The 19,357-nt window shown below is 47.2% G+C and overlaps 2 protein-coding genes across 5 annotated transcripts in view; both read right to left on the reverse strand.

Annotated features, from left to right (window-relative positions):
* CEMIP (cell migration inducing hyaluronidase 1) overlaps positions 1-9,628 on the reverse strand; it is a 143,511-nt gene extending 133,883 nt beyond the window's left edge. The window contains exon 1 of the mRNA XM_084640936.1: positions 8,386-9,628. The gene's annotated coding sequence lies outside the window, so the exon portion shown is untranslated. The remainder of the gene's footprint in view (positions 1-8,385) is intronic.
* The window catches only part of LOC311527216 (cell surface hyaluronidase CEMIP2-like), a 74,441-nt gene extending 55,737 nt beyond the window's left edge, over positions 1-18,704 (reverse strand). The window contains exons 1-9 of one of the 4 annotated variants that reach the window (XR_014713285.1): positions 18,395-18,704; positions 17,543-17,826; positions 13,295-13,798; positions 7,543-7,683; positions 6,548-7,103; positions 5,584-5,753; positions 5,126-5,314; positions 4,588-4,757; positions 3,245-3,454 (exon numbers count right to left, since the gene is read on the reverse strand). Coding sequence is in view for 3 of the 4 variants with exons in the window: in XM_084640933.1 (XP_084497059.1) it covers positions 3,245-3,454; positions 4,588-4,757; positions 5,126-5,314; positions 5,584-5,753; positions 6,548-7,103; positions 7,543-7,683; positions 13,295-13,798; positions 17,543-17,732 (2,130 nt within the window). In the remaining variant the exon portion in view is untranslated. Of the gene's footprint in view, positions 1-3,244; positions 3,455-4,587; positions 4,758-5,125; positions 5,315-5,583; positions 5,754-6,547; positions 7,104-7,542; positions 7,684-13,294; positions 13,799-17,542; positions 17,827-18,026; positions 18,371-18,394 lie in introns of those variants that run through there. The other 3 variants (XM_084640933.1, XM_084640934.1, XM_084640935.1) reach the window with 3 other exon arrangements.
* Positions 18,705-19,357: the final 653 nt, after the last annotated feature.

The following is a 19,357-nucleotide window of genomic DNA, read 5'->3' on the forward strand; positions in this document are numbered from 1 at the left end:
AAATTTGTCTTCATAACTGAAAATACTAAATCAGACCAGTTAAAATACGGAGTCTTTTTTGCCAAATCTTATTTGACAGGTTTCAATAAAACTTAAGCTAACGCTATACTTTAAATGGTGTCAGCACATTCGCTTGCTCCTTATACAAGCAAAAATTCCCACTGACATCAATTTGAGTAATGTCCATGTAAAGACTGCAAGACTAAATAATATGAACCTACTTGGTTTCCTTTAGGTACAGAGGGCTAGTTAAACCAGATACAGTATGTGAATCTGGGAAAAAAGGATGATTATCATTGTAAGTATACTTGTATTCAGTATTCATCTACTGTATACAAGTATACTTACAGTATATGAATCTGGAAAGTAATATGATAATTGTATGTTACACACGTATAACAATCTGTATGGGTATCGTATTGCCAATTCCCACTGGCATTCATTTTCCCCTGATAACTCTCTAAATTGGAATCAGCAGCTTTTGTATCTGTTTCAATGAGATGTCTAGAGAGCACTTAATATACAGGCAAACAAACAACAAAAAACCCCACTCATCTACTGGCTTCCAAAAACTGCAGTCCACTGAAAATATTCCCACTTAGAATTCAGGAACACATGCTCAGACTGAGAGGGTCAATTGCCACAAGCCTGACCAATCTAGAAGCAGTGGCACTGAGGAGTGTGCTGGTCAGTTCAGCCTTGCTAATAGAGACAGCTAAACCCATTTCTGAGCTAACAGCGTCACATGTCTTTGCCAACCTCCTAAGAATGGTAATGCTCTATCTAAATATGTCCTTTAGTGTGATGGGCAGGAGCAGTGCTGAGGATGCTTTCAATCAGCAGTGGGCTAAGGAATAAACACATAAGACCAAATACTCCTCTTTGGAAGAAAATAATGATCAACACTAAATCTCTCCATGCCAGAAAGACAGAATTTCAATTACATCCTTGGATTCTCATGGATCTGGCTAAGGGTTGCAAACCTGGATTTTAGAAACATGGTGAATGAGGAGCCAAAAGCTGGCCCTGGGTCTTATTTTATTTTTAATCCAGGTGCTGGCTTTAAAAAAAAAAAAAAAAAGAGAGAGACAGACAGACAGGAGCTCCCTAGTAACTTTCATATCTGAAAGGACACTGACCACCCACCTAACTGGGAATAGCACTGTTTAAAGATCATTTATATTTGCACTGAAAAAAAAATCAGGGTCAAAAGAAAATAGGCCAAAATTATGATTGCAGGACTGATTACCCTGGTGTAGCCATTAACATATATTACAGAGAGAAGCCAAAGGTTTGGAAAAGAAGTACTACCTATCACACTGTGATATTAGGGGTAGCAGACTGTTGTATGCTTAGGAATGAAACTCTGTCCACTCAGCAGCCTTGTGCTCCAGTAGTGTTTCCAATATCAGATAATTAGGATGCCTCCAAACACTGAATTATATATAGCTCAGCAATACAATATAAGTGACCTTCATGTACTGCAACTTTATACAGTAATGACTACAGGGTTCGGTGGCATGTGTCGTGCATGTCAGTGAAGCAGCAGGCATGTCACAACCTGCTTTTCAGCTGTGATAAGTAACCAAAACTGTGCGGCAAGGCTGCTGACTTGTGACATGGCACACACAAAGGCAGATATCTGAAGTGCCTTTCATCTCATTGACAAGTACACAGTTGTGCCACAAAATGCTGCATCCCACCTCATATTTTGTTAAGTGATCCAGTTTGTTCATTCACAGTAGCATAAAACTGGGGAAAAACCCTGTATCAAAGTTTCTCTGCTCTGAACTCTAAAGCATCACAACATAAGGCCAAATTAACATGCATATTATATAAACATATTACTCAGTTGTTCATACACTGAGATATATGTTCCCTGCTGAAATCTCAGATTGGTCTGAGAGGACTGGCTACAGATTTATTTTTAATTACTGCACTGCAACAAAATGATTTCATTCACAGATTCAGCTAGTACATTTATCTACTCATTGATTTGTGGACTCATTGCCTTTGCAAACCCATATGCTATCCCCTGCAGGACTAGATTTTGCATTTGAGTTTCTAATTTAGTTGACATATGTGGAATCTCATAGTCAGTAGGGAGCTGTCTGACTACACTTTTGACAAGTCTCAAGAGCACAAGTTGTTCCAGTTAGGTCAACATTAATTTATTCTCTGATTGTTCACCTGATTCAAAAGGTCTAATATAAATAAGTGATCATTTTGTGAGGAAGGAAAAGGAAGACACTACTTATTCCATCAAGTTTTGGAGGTTCTGCCAACACAAACACTTAAGATATCAGGAAGTGACAATCAGCCCTTTTTGAAGGAGATCTGGACAATGCAAACAGATCCTCAGGCCCACAGAGAGTGCCTTCAGCCCCTTCCACACTTACAAGTACAGTACCAAACGGGCACATACTACAAAAGCAGTATGAATATATACCTGTGTTCTAGCTGGCAGCAGCTTTATGTACAGGGGCAAGAATAACGTTTCATGAAGAGTGCATATGGGTCATGGATAGATCAGGGTGGGGGAGGATTATGACTAAACACAGGTAACATGACCCATAAGTACTTCCCTGCCAGTGGGGCCTCACTTCAGCACACCATACCATTTCATGGGTGGGATACGGAGAACATGGAGATGCAGTGGAGAGGTTTCCTGAACAAATCTTGGCACTTTCTTTGTTGGGCACACATTTTCTGGTGAGCCCCTTTCCACAATGACCTCTGCCAGAGAGTTTGACCCAAAGCCAAAATTACCAAGCTTTGCTGGCTTTGCAGCGGGCATTTGGGCCCTTATTGCTCACATGTCTTTCCCCTTGACTTTATGAATATCTTTGGATTAGTCTAACATTGTTCCTGGCTTTAACTATAGCTCTTGATTGTATCTCTGTTGCAAATTCCAAGGTTGGTAACTTCACCATGTGTTTGATGAAGACAACAGTTACCTGGTGAAAGTTCCACGCTATCACAGATTGCTCAGAACAATCTCATCATGCTTAATTATAAACATAATATACAGAACTTGACATTTCTTTCGACTCGTAGGGCCACTACAATGTCAATTCTAAACTTGAATTATTTCAAGGTATCCACCCAACAGATGCACTAGAAAAAAGAGTCATGCTTCAAAATACTTAATTGTATGGTGTTCAAGCGTCGCAGGACATATTACACATTTTTTAACATTCAGCAAAATAAAGGTAGTAGTTTGTCAGTAAAATGTATCTCTTACCAGAAGGCCATGTGTTCCATGTATGGCAACACACCTAGAGAAACAGTGGTGTATAGCCAGATTATCAAGGTAAGTAGGCGATTCATATCCTCCTCTCTCATCTACGTCTCCAGTCAAGTGAAAATGAACAGGATAGCTGCCTAGTATTTGCTGCCCCATGTTTTTTAATTCCACTCCTGCCATGTGAACGGAGGTAAAATTCCTTTGTATCTATTGAGACAAACATAGACCTAAGGAAAAAAAATTTGCAGTACAAGAGTGTGACAGCAAAAAAGAAACAAATTTTCAAACAAGTAACAAAGTGCTTGATCCTGCAAAGTGCTAATCTGCTCCATTGACTTCAGTATAGGATTAGGCCCAAAGGTTGCATCTTTCTACATATGACTCAACTTCCCAAATACCGAATGGGTAGTGGTGTCCAAAAGGAACAGTAATGAACCATTTATCGCATTTATTCCTGGCAATATACACACTTATGCAATAGCTATAGAGAAAAAAAAATACTACTGCCAGCTAGCAAAGAGTCATATTTAACATCTTTATGGTGCCACCGAAAGTCTATATTTCCTGGTAGCTACATCTCGATCTAGCCCAGTAGCATTTCATTTTCTGCTTAGCCCCATTAATTTCACCACCTGACCTCACTGAGGCTACTCTGATTTACATCAGCTGGGGGTCCAGCCAGTTATTTTTAGGGGAGGGGGAAGAGAAAAACCTCTCCAAAAACCACAGTGGCCCAGACTGTGAGTGGGACCTGCGTGGCTGCACAGAGGTAAAGCTCTAGCATGATCCTTGTTCCCTTGAACAGCTGCCCAGGGGTCGCTCACAATAGTAGGCCTTGTGTTCTGGGAAACACAGGGAATGCTTGCTCCTGCTATCCTATAGAGATTAGGACACTGAAAATGAAGAGGGATATGAAGGTGGGGTCATGACCCACCTCACCACCACATGGGCCTGTGAAGCAGGGTTGATGCCCTGGGGGAAAGCAGTGAATAAAGCAAATTGTGCCTCTGGAGGGAGTAAAGTCTCCTTTTTGGGTAGTGTAACTTCATAATGACCCCTATGACTTACAAAAAACAAACTAACCCAGGGGAGGATAGAAGTGTATATTCAACCTTTATATTAGAGGTGAGCAAGAGGGTGTAATTTCATTGTGGATCAAGTTTTGCAAATAGCTCAATAACCTTTGTAGTATTCTCTCTCATTACACACAAATACATACTTGCTGTACCTGGGGAAAATATGTAACTGTCATTTTACATTACTCATGTATAAAGTTGGATAGTAAATAGATATCTGAAGTTGAGAGAGAGAGAGAGAGAGAGCGCGCGCAAGCCACTTACTTTAATCTGTCCTCCAAATGTGTCATAGGAGAAAAACTGGCATTGATTTTGTCCATAACAAGAGTCCTCCATTTCTCCTTGAATAAGTATATTTCTAGTCAGGAGACCAACTTCTGCCCTCATGTCTATGCCATCTACAACTTCCCCAATATGAAGATAAAGTGGGCTGCCTGTGAAAAAAAAATATTTAAATGTAACTAAGTTTATGACCCTCATTCACCACACAGTTCTAAACACATACACAAGTTTCTAACAAGATTCATTCAGTCATTTTACTTATAATGAATTTCCTGTGTGTTTCACAACTGTGAAGGGTCTGATTCTGCAAGTGCTGAGCACTTCTGTTGAAATCAATGAGCAACCAGCCAGCAAACACAGTTGAGTAGTCTCATTGCCTTCAGTGGGCAACACTCTTTTGTTTAAACTTATATGCCTAAAGTATTTGCAGGACTGGGCCCCAATTTTGCAAACTTCAGCTAAAGAGGAGTTAAAAAGTGAAAATTTTTGCACAGAAATAGCTTAAGAACATATTTCATACCATCAATCTTCACTTGATTACTTTTACATTCAGGGCAAGGAAGGAGATTAAATTCTTCAGCTTGATGCATGGAATAGTCAGTGCTAGCAATGACTATCCTATCACCAGGTAACCAACTTGTAACCTCATCCACTAAGTTAAGAATTATGCCTCTGGACACTTTCACTCTAAATCCATTATGAGGAATCCCTAGGGAGAAGAGAAAAAAAAAAACTAAGACAGTCAGAAGTTCTTTATGTTGTGTACCAGTGCATTTTGGATAATTGCAAAGAGTACCTATTCAACCAATTTTAATGAATTCAAGGTCTATATCCTTTTATGGGACATAAAGACTGTCCCCAATTGTTATTTCATGACAATGTTGGTCTATGATCCCCATGCATCTGACCAAGTTCTATAATATTAGTCTAAATTAGTTCAGATTTTAATGGCAAAAGAAAAAAAAGAATACACTACACCTTTTTCCCATCCACTGAAAGCAGTGACTCTAAAATGGATTCCTTCATAAGTTTGAAAATCTCTTCCTGCTGTTGCTAGCTCAGTTGTTCCATTCCCTGGATACGGTTTTGTATCTTCTGTTGTTGAAAACTGACCACCTCCAAGGATCCCAACCAGAGCCCAGGGCTGCCTGAGTAAGATCAAGAAGCGTCTGATCATATTGACAGAAATATACCCTGTACCCTACAACCTTGAAAGATCCTTTGTATGCAGAGTCCCTGTTACAGAAAGTATTCTTAAAATAAAGCAAGCCTGGATTCTATAATAGTCTCTTATACAGCTCCCTTAATGATGGTTTAATTTTATACACCAGTGGCTTGAAAAATATGAATGTTTCTATTTACAGAAGTTTGCTTGCTTTGATCTTATTAGTACACTAAGCACATGGGTATGAGTTTATATATAGTTTGATGATCATGCTTTTTAAAAGTAATGTTGAATTAGAAAACCCCTTTAGATGATAGGGAGTTACTATTACACTCTGGAGCTGACAGCTGTCAGCTGTTAGGAAAGAGGCCCAGGAGCTGTCCATGGTGGTGCTACAGGTTTCCAACGCCTTCCTGCCACATGTCCAATAATAAAAGCTCAGCCCTGGAACACATACACTCTCCACAAGGACATGAACACGGCGTCTGTCCGGACTGGAAAAGCCTGATCCGGGCACTAGAAAAGTTAGTTCTAGCCCGGTGTCCCCCCTCTCTTTGGCTGTCACACACTAGTGCAGACTGCCCGCAGAATCAGCAAACCTGGGGCTAGTTTGCGCTTAGCTTGTGTTGTGATCCCATGTGGGCACGTGGACTAGGCTACAGCAGATTAAATATTCTCTGCCCAGAGGGCGAGGAGTGAAGGTTTTGGGCTCGTGCAGGATTTCTGCACGGGACTGGAGCAAATCCCCACGCGAATACCCCCCCCCCCCCGTCTCACCTGTACCCCAGATGCAGGATGTGTTTGCTATGAAGAAGCTCCTTGAGGAGGAGTCGGGTCTCCAGAGTCAAACTCTTCGCTGCCGAGTCTCCTACTGCGGCTGCCACCACCTTGCCCGGAGCTTGGGTGGCCAGAAACTCCCGCAGCCGCCTGCTCTCATCGGCCAGCAGGTGCGTGTCAAAGCGACCAGCGGCCACCACCTGGGCGGTGTCCGCATCAATGATCCGGATGTTGAGGCCTCGGCTGCTCCAGCGCTTCTCGGACTGGTAGGATCCATAACGGAGCCCGCCCGCGTACAAGGTTTTGTCCAGCAGCGTCCAGGAGCGAGGTTTTCTGCCGTGTAACTCCAGGGTCCCCCCTCTGTCCACCCCGAGGAATTTCTCTCCGTAGCTCTCCACCTCCGGCCCCTCCTTGGCCTTCCCGTACAGCGAGATGGTGGCCCGGGAGCCGTAGGGGCACTGCTGGGAGCCAATGTGCAACGCCCCGCCATCCTGAATGAGGATGTAGCGGGCCCTTAAGGCGATGGGCTGCTGCCGATCTGCAAACACCAGCACCCCTGAAAGGGAAGTGGGGAGACTCGCACGTAACGCCAGAGACTCGTGCCCCGCCTTCCTGGCCACAGGGCAGCCTGGCTAGTAGGGCGCAAGCCCCCTTTGGCCACCGGCAGGCCCGGCGTGGCACACAGGATCATGGAGGCTGCAAGCGGACAGGACCATTACAGATCTCCCCGACATGCCAGGACATTGCTCTGATCCCCACCCCGCACATACAGACTACGGGAGACCTCGGGTTAGGCTCCGAGCCGGGGGGCGCCCAGGTTTAGCGTCCAGTGACCCACCCCCTTCCTGGAGGGGATCATCCCAGCGGGTCAGGCCCCTGCGATTCCCTGGGGGTGCCTGCTCCCTTCCCAGGCTCTGGCCATGCCCGGCTGCAGCTCTCCCCCCAGACAGGGCTCTGAGCGGCCGGCCAGGCTCGGGGGGAAGGCGCCTCCTTACCTCCGTCCTGAATGCGCAGCGAGTGGAGAGTCGCGGAGCTCTCCAGCCTCAGGGCCGCCCCGCTGCCGATGACCACGGAGCGGCTGCTGTTGTGCCCGGGACGCCAGGGAGCCAGGTGCGGGGCGCGCTCGGGACACCGGCCTGCAACACACAGGCGCACACGCCGGTTCAGTGCAGCCCGCCGCGCTCTGCCCGCAGCCCAGCTCCCAGCCCCGAGGATACGCACCTGTTGCGCTGGAGCTCGCAGGGGGCTCCGGTTCCCGAGGGGGCCGGGCCCAGGCGAGGAGGCGGGCCGGGAGCAGAGCCCTCGGCAGCAGGATGCCGCAGCACTGGCGAGACGCCCCCGGAGGCTCCTTGGTCGCTCTCGGACTCGTGCGCCCCGGGAGAGCAGCGGCTCCATCCGCCACAGCGGCCGGTCCTGGAGCCCTGCCCGGCTCGCGGCGGGGCTTTGCCGGCCCGAGCCCGGAGCAGCAGCAGCAGCTGCTGCTGCCCAGGACCGAGCATCCCCCAGGCGAAGGGGACGCCGGCCGGGATGGCCCCGCACGTGGCGATGGACGCTCCGAGCCCCGGAGAGAGACACACACACGCCGAGACACGTCATTCAAAGCCTTTTATTCCCACCGGGCCCCGCTCTCCGCCCCCCAAGGCGGCGCGCGCGCCTCTGCAGCCACCTGCGGAGTAAAGCGGCGCTGGGTAAACGCTTCCCCGCCCCGCAGGCACGTGGGCTCCGGCGCAGACACAGCGACGTCCCCCGGCAAAACCCGGCGCCGGCCCGAACCCGGCTCCGGCCCGGCCGCCGCGGGGCAGAGCCGCCAGAGGAACAACGGGCTCCGAGCCGCTTACCTATCCCCGGGTGCTATAGCCACAGCGGCTCGGCAGGGCTCCCTTCGCCGCTCTAAGGCGCGGGCAGTCCCCCCTCGGAGGCGCGGGGCTCGGCACCGGACCAGGGAGAGCCCGCGGGCGCTAAGGTGAAAGCTGCTCCTGAGCGCCGGGCTGCTTCTCCACTCCCCAGCCTCCCTATTTATAGCCCATCTCCCGGCCTCCGGCGCTGCCCCCTCTGTTTACAGCCGCGGAGCCGCTGGCTCCGCCCACCCCGGTGACGCCGTCTCCTCCTGGACCCGCCGTGCGGCTCCCCAGCTGCTGGCGCCCAGATGCAAGGAGCCGAGCCGAGCTCCCGCCGGCGAGCATCCATCCCCGCCTGGCCCGCCGGGGCCTCGAGGGGGCGCGCGCCGGGCATTCGCCGCGCACGTGGCTGGACCTGTCAGGCGGCTGGAAGGAAATCCCTGAAATCCCGGGGAGTGGGAGAGGGGTGCACAGTCCCTGTTAACCTCAGACTGTCCCCTACGGGTTGCAGCTGCAGCCTCTGCTACCTTCTGTGAGGTTCACACAGGTCTGGAGATCAACAGAGGGAACGGGGGACTTGGACTGCCTCTGTCCTTTGCAAAGTACAGTCTTCCCCTTACTGGGGGCATGAGCTATCTGGGGCCCCAGATCCTCGGCAGGGAGCTAAACTTTCTGCAGGGAAATTGGTAGAGGAGGTGAGCAGTAAAGGGAAAGCTGTTGCCAGGCACACAGGCTGGGAAATCCCAGTGCCCCAGACTACACGCTTAAGGAGTGAGGTGTACCCTAAGCAAAGGTTGTGGGCAAAGTAGCTGGAAATGCCTAGGACCAGATTTGGATGCCTAAGGATAATTTAGAGAGACAAGGTGGTGAGGTTATATCTTTTACTGGACCAATTTCTGTTGGTGAGAGAAAAGTTTTGGAGCTTACAGAAAGCTCTTCATTTGTCAATCTTGCAAAATCAGTCTAATTAAATCAGCCTCACCCTTTTCTCTGGGATGTGTAGCCGGAGGGCAGCTGGGAACAAGTATTTGTTTAAAGAACTCTGATGGGGAGGACTGAGAACAAGAATGCATGAAAATCACAGGAGGTAGGATACCACTGCTCTGAGGCTGAGACACCCATGGAGAGGTCATCTGTCCCACAACAGTCACTGTAATGCTATAAAAGTACCTTCAGGGGGTATTCCAACAAGTCTTGGGCCTGATCCAATGGGCTTTGGATCAGGTCCCTTGCTCTTAAATGGTCTGCTCCAGCTTCCATTGATTGCAGTAGTCTTTAGACTGGAGTAAAAAGTCCATTTCAGATTCCAATTTTTTTCTGAATCAAAGTTATCAGTATTTCTTATGCTGTTAAATGCAGCATGAAAGACCAGAGATTCTGCCAGGTGATGGATAAATATATTAAAGCACAGATTTGTGGCCACTGAGCTGATTCATTCCCTCATCAAATCCCACACTACCCATTTAAAAACTCTCACTCCAGAGGAGAGGGACAGCTGGAAGTGAGGAGGCAAATATACCAGCCACAGATACCACACAGAGCCTAGGCTAAAGGGGAGCCCACTGTGCAAAGCCATAAGTGCTGCTGATCACAAACAGCAAGGGAAGGGAGATACATTCATGTGCCATCATCCGGTCACACTGTTTCAATCTGTTGCCTCAATTTTATTCTGGGGCAAGATTTCTTCTGAGGGAGGGGTCAGGGCCAATTAAATTGTTTGTAGATCTCTGGAGTCTGAGTTCACCTGTTGTAAATGTGCAGAATTTCAGGTATAAGAGAACTAGAACTTATTTTCCATAGGCATTTATCCAAATGTCCGTTGCATCCCCGACTGTCTTATTCACCTTCAACTAAAATGTTCATTCTAGAGGAAAATAAAGGTTAATAGACTGGACAAAAATAAAAATAACAGGTTGAGAAATTATATTCAAGCTGTATGTATTATGCTAATACATCAATACTGGAACTAAATGTATTCAAGGCTTGGGTTATCACTAAATGAGACCCCCCCCCCAGCCTGCACTTGCCTTTCGGTCCTATGCAACAGGATTTCAGTGGGACTGTTGCCAGAGGAAGAACTGCAGGCTCAGCCTTTAAATCTTTATCCGTATGCTTGCGGAGATCTCCAGATTCTTATATTATTTAAGTAATTTCCAAAAGCCCCCTCTCTCTCTCTCTCTCCCTCTCTCTCTGTGGTGTTAGTAGAAGCACAGCTATCGTGATTTGATCCTATTCCTGAGGAAAAGGTTGCCTTGAGGTGAGCAATTTAGAGGTAATTTTCTCCCAGCATTGAAAAGGTCCTAACTGGCATATGGGCAAAACTGTGGAACAAATTAGACTAGAAACATCTCTATGCTTTTCTAAGAATCCACTTCAGGCATATTTAGGAAAATGAGCTGAGGCGTATTACTATGCGAGAGCTGACACTGAAGAGGTGAAATGGGGCTGATTTCACCCTTGACAAACCTCATTTTCAGGATTATTTTTCTTTTTCAAATAAACTCCAATTAAAGTTTACACAATACTCTTCAACTACTCAAGATGCTTTCTCAACACAAGAACATTTCCAACCATGTGAACATCCTCACATCTGTCTCATCAGCCTTTCCTAGCGAAAGGACCTCATTTTGCTGTTACTGTTACACTATTTTTTTTTAGGCTAATCAAAAACAAAATGGGTCATGCCGCTCTTTCCTAATGGACTCCCTGATATTAGGAAACTTTAATATTTCAAGCCCCAACATGTTGCAATAAATGTAATATTTTGCATGAAAATTTTATTTGGATTGACTGGGATCTAGTGAGGTCTCATTTAAAGGGAATGACAAAAAATAGCTGATTCATGACACAGACAATTTGACTAATAGTTTGTTCCCACAATGACCCTGACTTTCTTCTGGCAGTAGACACAAAATTCACACAGGAATAAAGGGATGGTACTTCCTGTGTAAGTGCTTTCCTCCCTGGTAAACTCCCTCTGTGAATGATATCCTGTTTCCTTAATACTGTGCAGAGGGTGGAAGGAAAAGCAGGGTCAGTTTTCACTAAGTAGTTCCCATGGCATAGTTTGAACAAAAGTACCCTACGTAAAGCAGTCCCTGTTTCTACAACACAACCCAGTCTGTCTACTTCAAATAAAAACTGGATGCTCAGGACTGTTTTCAAATGCATACACTACAGATACATATTAGCATAAATTATGTAAATAGTTTGGGCGATATATGTGTATGTATCTATGCATACACATTACATATATACATAGACACACATACATACAGAGAGAGAGGGAGAGGAGAGAGAGAGAGAATTAGTGTTTTGATCTCTATGTTGTTTTGAGATTCTTTTTTAATATTTCTTAATTACGTAGATATATAATTAGAAGCTACAGAAAAGCCAATAGACTGGTTTACCAGATAGGGATGGTAATTGAGATTTGTCCACATCTGGTTTTAAATTCTACCAACAGGGGTCACCCTTGCACATGATTAGCATACTCAGGTCCTAATATCTTTCAGATCATCTCTCAAGGGTCCTTTTCATGAACAATACTGAGTAAGTCTTATTCCAGGATTTGTACTGAATTAACTGCTTGCAAGGATCACTTAAACGACTATACTTGCTATGACTGCCAGTTTAGGCTGGAATGGATCAAAGCAGGAATCCGTTTCATATGAATTCATATATAATGTGACACTTTATCCTGAAAATGGATAACATGAGGCTCCAACTTATACGCCACCATTAAAACACAACATATTTTCAATAACTAAATATAAAACTTGCCTCTTCCCAACTGCAAATGCTACTGAGTATTCTGTGTTGATATTTGTTTTCTCAACAAAAGTTATATTACTTGCATCTCTCTGTAGGCAAATACATTCAGTTCAGTCTTGAGAAAATCAGAATACATCAAAGTATTTCAAATTTGTTCTAACGGCTTAAAACCTTTAGTACAACCTCCTCCAGAAATGCTTTGTATAATATACAACAAATTATTGTTAATTATTTGTATTAAAGTAGCACTCTGAGACCCGCAACAGAATTGGGGAGGTACTGTGCTGGACACTGCACAGCCAAAACATTCCCTTTAATGGTTCTTGACTTTCAGAGGTGGTCTTCTAACAGAATGGTACTCAACCTTTCCAGGCAACTGTACCAGTTAACCTGTCAGCCATTGACCTCTACATTCTGCATCCAGAATCTTTCTAGCATCCCTTACTCTGCAGCCAGCAAATTCTCCTTTCTCCTACCTACCTTAATAGGATCTCTTCCTACTAGATTTTGAACACCTTCATCTCCCTCTAAAGTCAATATGGAAATTCAGGTGATCAGCATTTCGCAGGAGATGCTTCGCAATGCACTTTGCAGGTTTGGGCATTTAGTGATGAACACTGGGTCAAGGCTTTGCAGGGCCGCAGTGAGACTCCTATAACCCTCTCCTACTGGATTCTGCACGATCCTGTCTGCTTGTAGCAAACTATCAGCACAGCAGGCCAGATTGCAGGAGGCTGGTTTACAGCAGCCCATGCTCCACTGTGGGTTATAGGTCAGACAAGGGAATGAGAAGCGGGCAGCAGTGCCAGAACAGAGGCAGAACGTCAAGCCTTTCATTGAGGGGCTGATCCTATAACCCCTGCCATTAACCCCACTGAAGCCGGTGAGTAAGCATTGCAGGATCTGGCCTTATGGTGCGGGAGTAAATGGAAAGAGGGGAGGAAGATGGGCAACCAAGTACTAATCAATGGCAAAAGTTGGAAGCACCAGCACTTAGAAGCCACCATTCTAACATGAATCCTTAAGCTCATCGGTGAAACAATTAAACATCATTGGTCACATGAGGCTGGTAAACATAGATGCAAGCAGAAAATGTCAAGAACACAGGAAACGTGCATTCTCCTTATATACCTACCGCTTTGTTTCACTTCCGACTTAAACAACAGTCTCCTTCTTTTAAGCATTTGCTTCTTTAGCAGCGAGAAGGCTTTGGATTGCTGGGCTTCAGCCAGTACTCCCATGTCGCTGAGGAGCTTAAGCACGCAGTATAGCAACAGTGGCTTCCGTTTGGATTGCAGCAGCTTGAGAGGGTTGATCTGAATTTTGGGTGGGTTGACTTCCTTATCACAGTTATGAAATCGAAAGATTCTCCAAGCATGTTTACGTCCAAAGGCATCCATAAAAACATATCTGTAAAGCTTAAGGAGCATGTCACAGGATACCTGCTCTTCTTTTGATTTCTGGGTCAGGTTCCGATTTGTTACCAACCTTCTTCTTTCCTCATGACTTACAAGAGCATTACTTCTAAGAAGGCTGGAGAGTTTATATGAACCAGGAGTCCCAGGGAGAATTTTCTTACTGTGAAATAGTCCTTCATAATCCATATCCCATAAAGAACAGTTGGGATTCAGGCTATTTTCTGAAATAATCATAAATACAGTAAAAACCTATTAGGCATAACGAGGGAGGAACATTTTTCCTCCTACCAGATTTATAAAAGTATACATTTAAGAATGTTTCACTGTATTACTGAATATATTTTGGTTTACTGCACCATAAATGTATTTTGTTAGGCTTACAGTATGTTTTAATAGCCAAATTAACAGACTTCAATGATGACTCATGTATTTTAGCTATTGGTGCTTTACTCTGGTCAAAGATTGTAATCTAAGAACCCATTTGGGGTATTTTCTGGTCTAAATTAGTATCTTACTTACGAACAAGAACTAGTGACCATGACAATGCATTCCGTTCTGTATAATGTCTGCAAGCAAACACCGTGGTATCTACTACAGACCCACAATTTGACCCACATCCACCACCCCCCGTTCCCTGTCCCCTGACCACCCCTGGACCCCTCACCTCTGACTGTCCCCTGCTGCCCCATCCAACCCCCACATGCATTGAGTGGCTTTGTGGTAGACTGGCCCTTTTTTTGACTTGGCTGAGAGGGGGGAAAGGCCCCTTTCACTCCCCCTGCTTAGCCTACTCAGCTCTTGGGCCCAGATCTGGGGCCTGATTCAACTCTCATTCAAGTAAATGGGAATCTTTACACAGACTTGAATGAGAGCTGGATAGGGCCCCTGCTGTAGAGTTCGCCCTTGCACTCTAGAACAGGGGTGGGCAAACTTTTTGGCCTGAGGGCCACATCTGGTTTCCAAAATTGTATGGAGGGCCAGTTAGGGGAGGCTGTGTCTCCCCAAACAGCCAGGCGTGGCGTGGCCTGGCCCCCACCTCCTATCTGACCCCTCCACTTCTCGCCCCCTGACAGCTCCCCTGGGACTTCTGCCCCATCCAAACCCCCTGTTCTCTGTCCCCTGATGGCTCCCCCACCCCCGGGACTCCTGCCCCATCCACCACCCTCTGTTCCCTGTCCCCTGACCACCCCTGGACCCCTCACCCCTGATTGTCCCCGGCCACCCCATCCAACCCCCCACTCTCATTCCTGACTGCCCCCCTATCCACACCCCCAAGCTCCCCTGCCCTCTATCCAACCCCCCCTGCCCCCTTACCACGCTGCCTGGAGCACCGGGTCAGAACATGGCTCTGCAACTGCGCTGCCCGGCCCCCCAGAGCCTTGTGCCAGTGGCGTGGCACACTGAGGCTGCGGGGGAGGGAGATTAGTGGGGGAGCGGCTGGGGGCTAGCCTCCCGGGCCAGGAGCTCAGGGGCAGGACAGGAGGGTCCTGCGGGCTGGATGTGGCCCGCGGGCCATAGTTTGCCCAACTCTGCTCCAGAATGTTTTCCCAGTGCGTAAGTGGGCAGCATTCTGGCTCCACCCCACTATCCTCCACTTGCCAGATGCAAGGATCCAGCTTCACCTTTTCAAGAGCTGCAATCACTTAGGTCCAGATCCTCAATGGTATTTAGGTGCCCAATTCCCATTGAAATCTGTGGGAGTTTGGAGCATAAATACCTTTGAGAATCTGTGCACTACTTTCTCCCTGGAGCAATAGAGAGACAGGGGAGGAATCATGACTCCCTGAAACTTTCCAGGTTTGCTCCTGGGGCAGAGCAAGTTACATACCACCCTGTACTCCAGGCTGGGCCTAAAGGCTCAATCTAGCCCCCTAACAATAATAAATACAACAATTAAATGTAATTAAATTCCCCCTATACAATAAATAATACATCTTATCAGACTGAAAATCTCAGACACGATCACTGAAATAATTAAAAGGAATAAGAAAACTAAACCAACCAGCTGTGCCACCCCAAAGGCCTTTGAAATAGGATTTTAAATAATATCAAGATATAAACATGGAGCCTTCCTGATCCACAGTTTCCTTTCTGTTATGCTTTTGAAGGAAATGACAAGATTTTAAGGGGTTTTATGTTTACCAAAATGGTTCTGTCCTCTTGCATGTTTTAGAAGCTTCAAATGTGTTTGATTTGAAGATAATGGTTAACAGCTCATTGCTGGATGGATGGGTGGATGGCAACATTAAACTCAGCCAATCATCAGAAGGTTGACTTGCATGTAGTAATCCTATTAGTAAAAATTCTATAAAATTGTTGGGTTTTTTAAACTTCAAAAAAGCATATCCAGGGCCATAATTTCATAGCTGTGCTGAATAACCCTTTACTACACCATAGCTGTGATATGACTGTTTTATTAGGTGGTGGTGGGAATGTATAACTATCTCAGAATTATTATGTCATAATAGTAAACAACAATACTTTGCATTTCTATAGAATCTTTCATCTGGAGGATCTCAAAGCACTTAAAAACTTTGTTAAATTAAAGCTCACTACACCCCTGTGACATAGATGACTACTATGCCCATTTTACAGATGGGCAAACTGAAGTACAGGGAGGTTTGCCAAAGATTAGATGATAAAGTCAGTCACAGAGCCAGGAACAAAGAATTCAGCTGGGGCCTAACTATCCTATTAACTGTGTGCACAGCTCCCCCTGAAATCAAATGACTAGACAGTTAGTCCCTATGAGTCCTGAATCCAGCTTCCTGTTCTAACCAGTATGGCCTTGATCCAAAACTCACAGATGTAAATGGAAAGCCTCCCATTAACTTTAATGGGCTTTGGATCAAAACCTCTGGGACACTATCTAAATAGGTTGCATTCTGCAGCCATGACATCACACTTTGTAAACTTAAAATATTTCTGGTTTGGAGTTTTTTTAATGAAAACCCAAAAAGTGTTGGTAGAAAATGTTAGTCATTTTTCCCCATGGAAAACTCAAAACATTTCCTAACTATATGTACTAATAATAAGCAATATTTTGTTTTAAACAATACATATATCTGCTATCTTTTTCAAATGAACCTTGCACTATGTCATGTGTCTAAGCATCGGAGTTAAAGATAAAGTATTTACAACTGTGACTTTATCTTTATATTATAATTATTACCAGCAATCATCTGAAAGATAAACTAAAGATCCTATTAGGGGCCTGCTTGTAACTCAAAAAGGGAAGAAGCACCAACAGGGTTCGCTGTCTCCACTCAACAGAGATCCAGGACTGGAAGTGGAGGGGCAGAGGCGCATCGAGGGGCAGAGCTGTGTAATGGAAACTTGCACATGGCCTGTGTGTACACGCTTGAACCCAGCTAGTGCTCACTTTTGGGCTGGGGAGGGAAAAATGCAACTCAGATTCTGGAGAGAATAAAGGAGATAAATGTAAGCCAATACCAGCAAGAGAAACATCAAATAATAGTATTATATGTATTGGTCCTTCTCCCAGGGGCTACAGTAGCATGTGTTAAGGAGGTGGTATGGAATCAAACCACAACATTCTGATCTAGATGCTGATTTTGGACCCCCGGTGGCCCCGAATTGCAGGGGAAATGTGGATCTGAGGAAGTCCAGAAGAATTTCCAAACAGCAGGAAAGATGGGAGCGTGTACTCAACATGCTGGGGCAAAATGGACAGAACTCTGGGTTCTCTTGTTTTAAATGCCCAAGAACTGCTGATTCAGCACTTTTGCAGGCCTCCGCTTGAAAGCCAGATAAAGCAAGCAGCTTTGCTGCTAGCACTGCCCATTGGAAAGCTTCTGCACCGTCCACGGCATTTGTAATTTGAGCTGCAAACTACTGGTCCTCATGTCACTCTAGCCAACCTCACGCGTCAGCTGCACCAAAATGCTACATTAACCAACCCACTGCGGAGCGCTTGCGGGAGCCCCAGACAACGTTTTACTAACTGTTTAAACTTGTCGCTTGAGAACCTGGGCAACGAGACAGGAGCAGCAGCAGGTTGGCAAGTACCAGGGCACGGGGGCTGGGTGCTGAGAGACGCACACCGCTGCTGGCTTTCTTCTTCGGGCGACGCTCAGATGCCCGCAGCCCCTCTGATCTGCTCTCCGGCTGCAGGGGGGCTGACCTTGAAGCCATGGCGGCAGGCGAGCTGGCAGTTCTGCTAATGGGAGGCGCTGCTGCATGAAGGGACGTGGAGGCGGGAGGGGCGCAGAGGCCTGGGATTTTAAACCTGCAACGAAGGGGAGATGGGTCTCCACCCGTTCGCGCTCTCCCCCACACAGCACAGCCGCTGTCCTCCCCTGCAGCCCCGCTCCCCCCTGCCGGGACTCCGCGCAGCACAAGCCCGGGCGGTGTTTGCGAGCGAGCACCGAGCGGGGGAACCAGAGAGCTCCGACGACCCCCAACGCACCAGCCCGGCCCGCAACCCACCAGCCTCCCGGGACTGCCCGGGGCCTTTGGGTGGCTGAGCCTCGCTCCTCTCCTCCGCCCAGCCGGGCACTCCGCTCTGCACCAAGCCCCCTGGCTCGAGGAGGCGCTCTCCGCAGCGCCAGGCGCCGGGCTGGGGCGCGCACGATGCCCTCTGCAGTCCGCTTGGCACCTCCAGGCCACGTCTCAGCCCCGCAGCCCCAGCTGCGCTTAGCTCCCCTCTCCCGGCGGCGCCTAGGGGGACGGGGCTGCAGGGGGCAGCAGCCCGGTTCCTTGCCGCCGCGGCCCAGGGTAGGACTGGGAGCGCACGGAGCCGGGGCGAGCTCGGTGCTTGCCTGGTTTCCCCCCGGCCGCTGCTCTGCGCTTCTTACCTGGCAGCCCGGCTCCCGGGGACTCCCTTCCGCCCCCAGCCGCCTTCCCTGCCAACGCGTCCAGAGCGCACGGGGCACAGTAGCCAATGCAAACCACTCACCCCCTGCCGAAAGCCACCCACCCCGCCAGGGCCCCTGCTGCGCCCCGAGCCGGCCCTGATGCAGCGGGCCGGCGCAGAGTGGCTGAAGCGAGGCGCAGAGAGGATGCACCACCAGGCACTTCAGGCCGGCCCTGGAGGTCCTATTCCCATCCCCCCCAAAAGTCTTCGGGAACGTGGAGTTGCCAGGCAGCAGCATAGGACCTCCCCCAGCCCCGGGCCTAGGTAGATCAAGAGCAAAGGTGCCTCGAGCTGTTATTTTCTAAGCTACGGCTGTTCAGAAAAGAGGCAGCAAGAAGCAGCGGAAGGAAGATGCTCCTAAAGCTGCCTTCAAGGGAAATCCAAAATGAAGGAGTTAGGTTCTCACTGAGACTGGCCAGTCCCCCACACCACACCTGGCTGGTAGAGAGACACCTCCACCTCCAAAATAAGGAATAGAAAGTGTTGCAGATCCAAAGCACTAATCTGAAAACAGAGTTTGGTGCTTATTTAGGGGGCTAACAAGTCAGTACCCCATGTAAGATTGCCCTGATTTAGGGGAAGGGCCTGGACAAATTCCAGCAGAAAGTAACAATCTCCCTAAGAGTAGAAGGTAAGTAATTAGCCTATAGCACAGTAGGTAATTAAGCAGTGGAAGGGGTATAACATAACAGATATACAGGGAAGAGTCTGAAAATTAAGGGATAGGGTACCAACATTAGAACCACAATGACTACATTAGAAATGTAAACAGTGTGTATCAGATTCCCAAATGCTGCCATACCAGCTGTAACTGAGAAGTCAAGAAAAAAAAATTTAGATGTACAGTCGTGCTCCATGCCATCTTTCTACCCCCAAAATTTCTACTACATAAAGCTTTCACAGC

This window comes from Lepidochelys olivacea (genome assembly GCF_965140295.1).
Source record: "Lepidochelys olivacea isolate rLepOli2 genome assembly, chromosome: 10".
NCBI lineage: Eukaryota > Metazoa > Chordata > Testudines > Cheloniidae > Lepidochelys > Lepidochelys olivacea.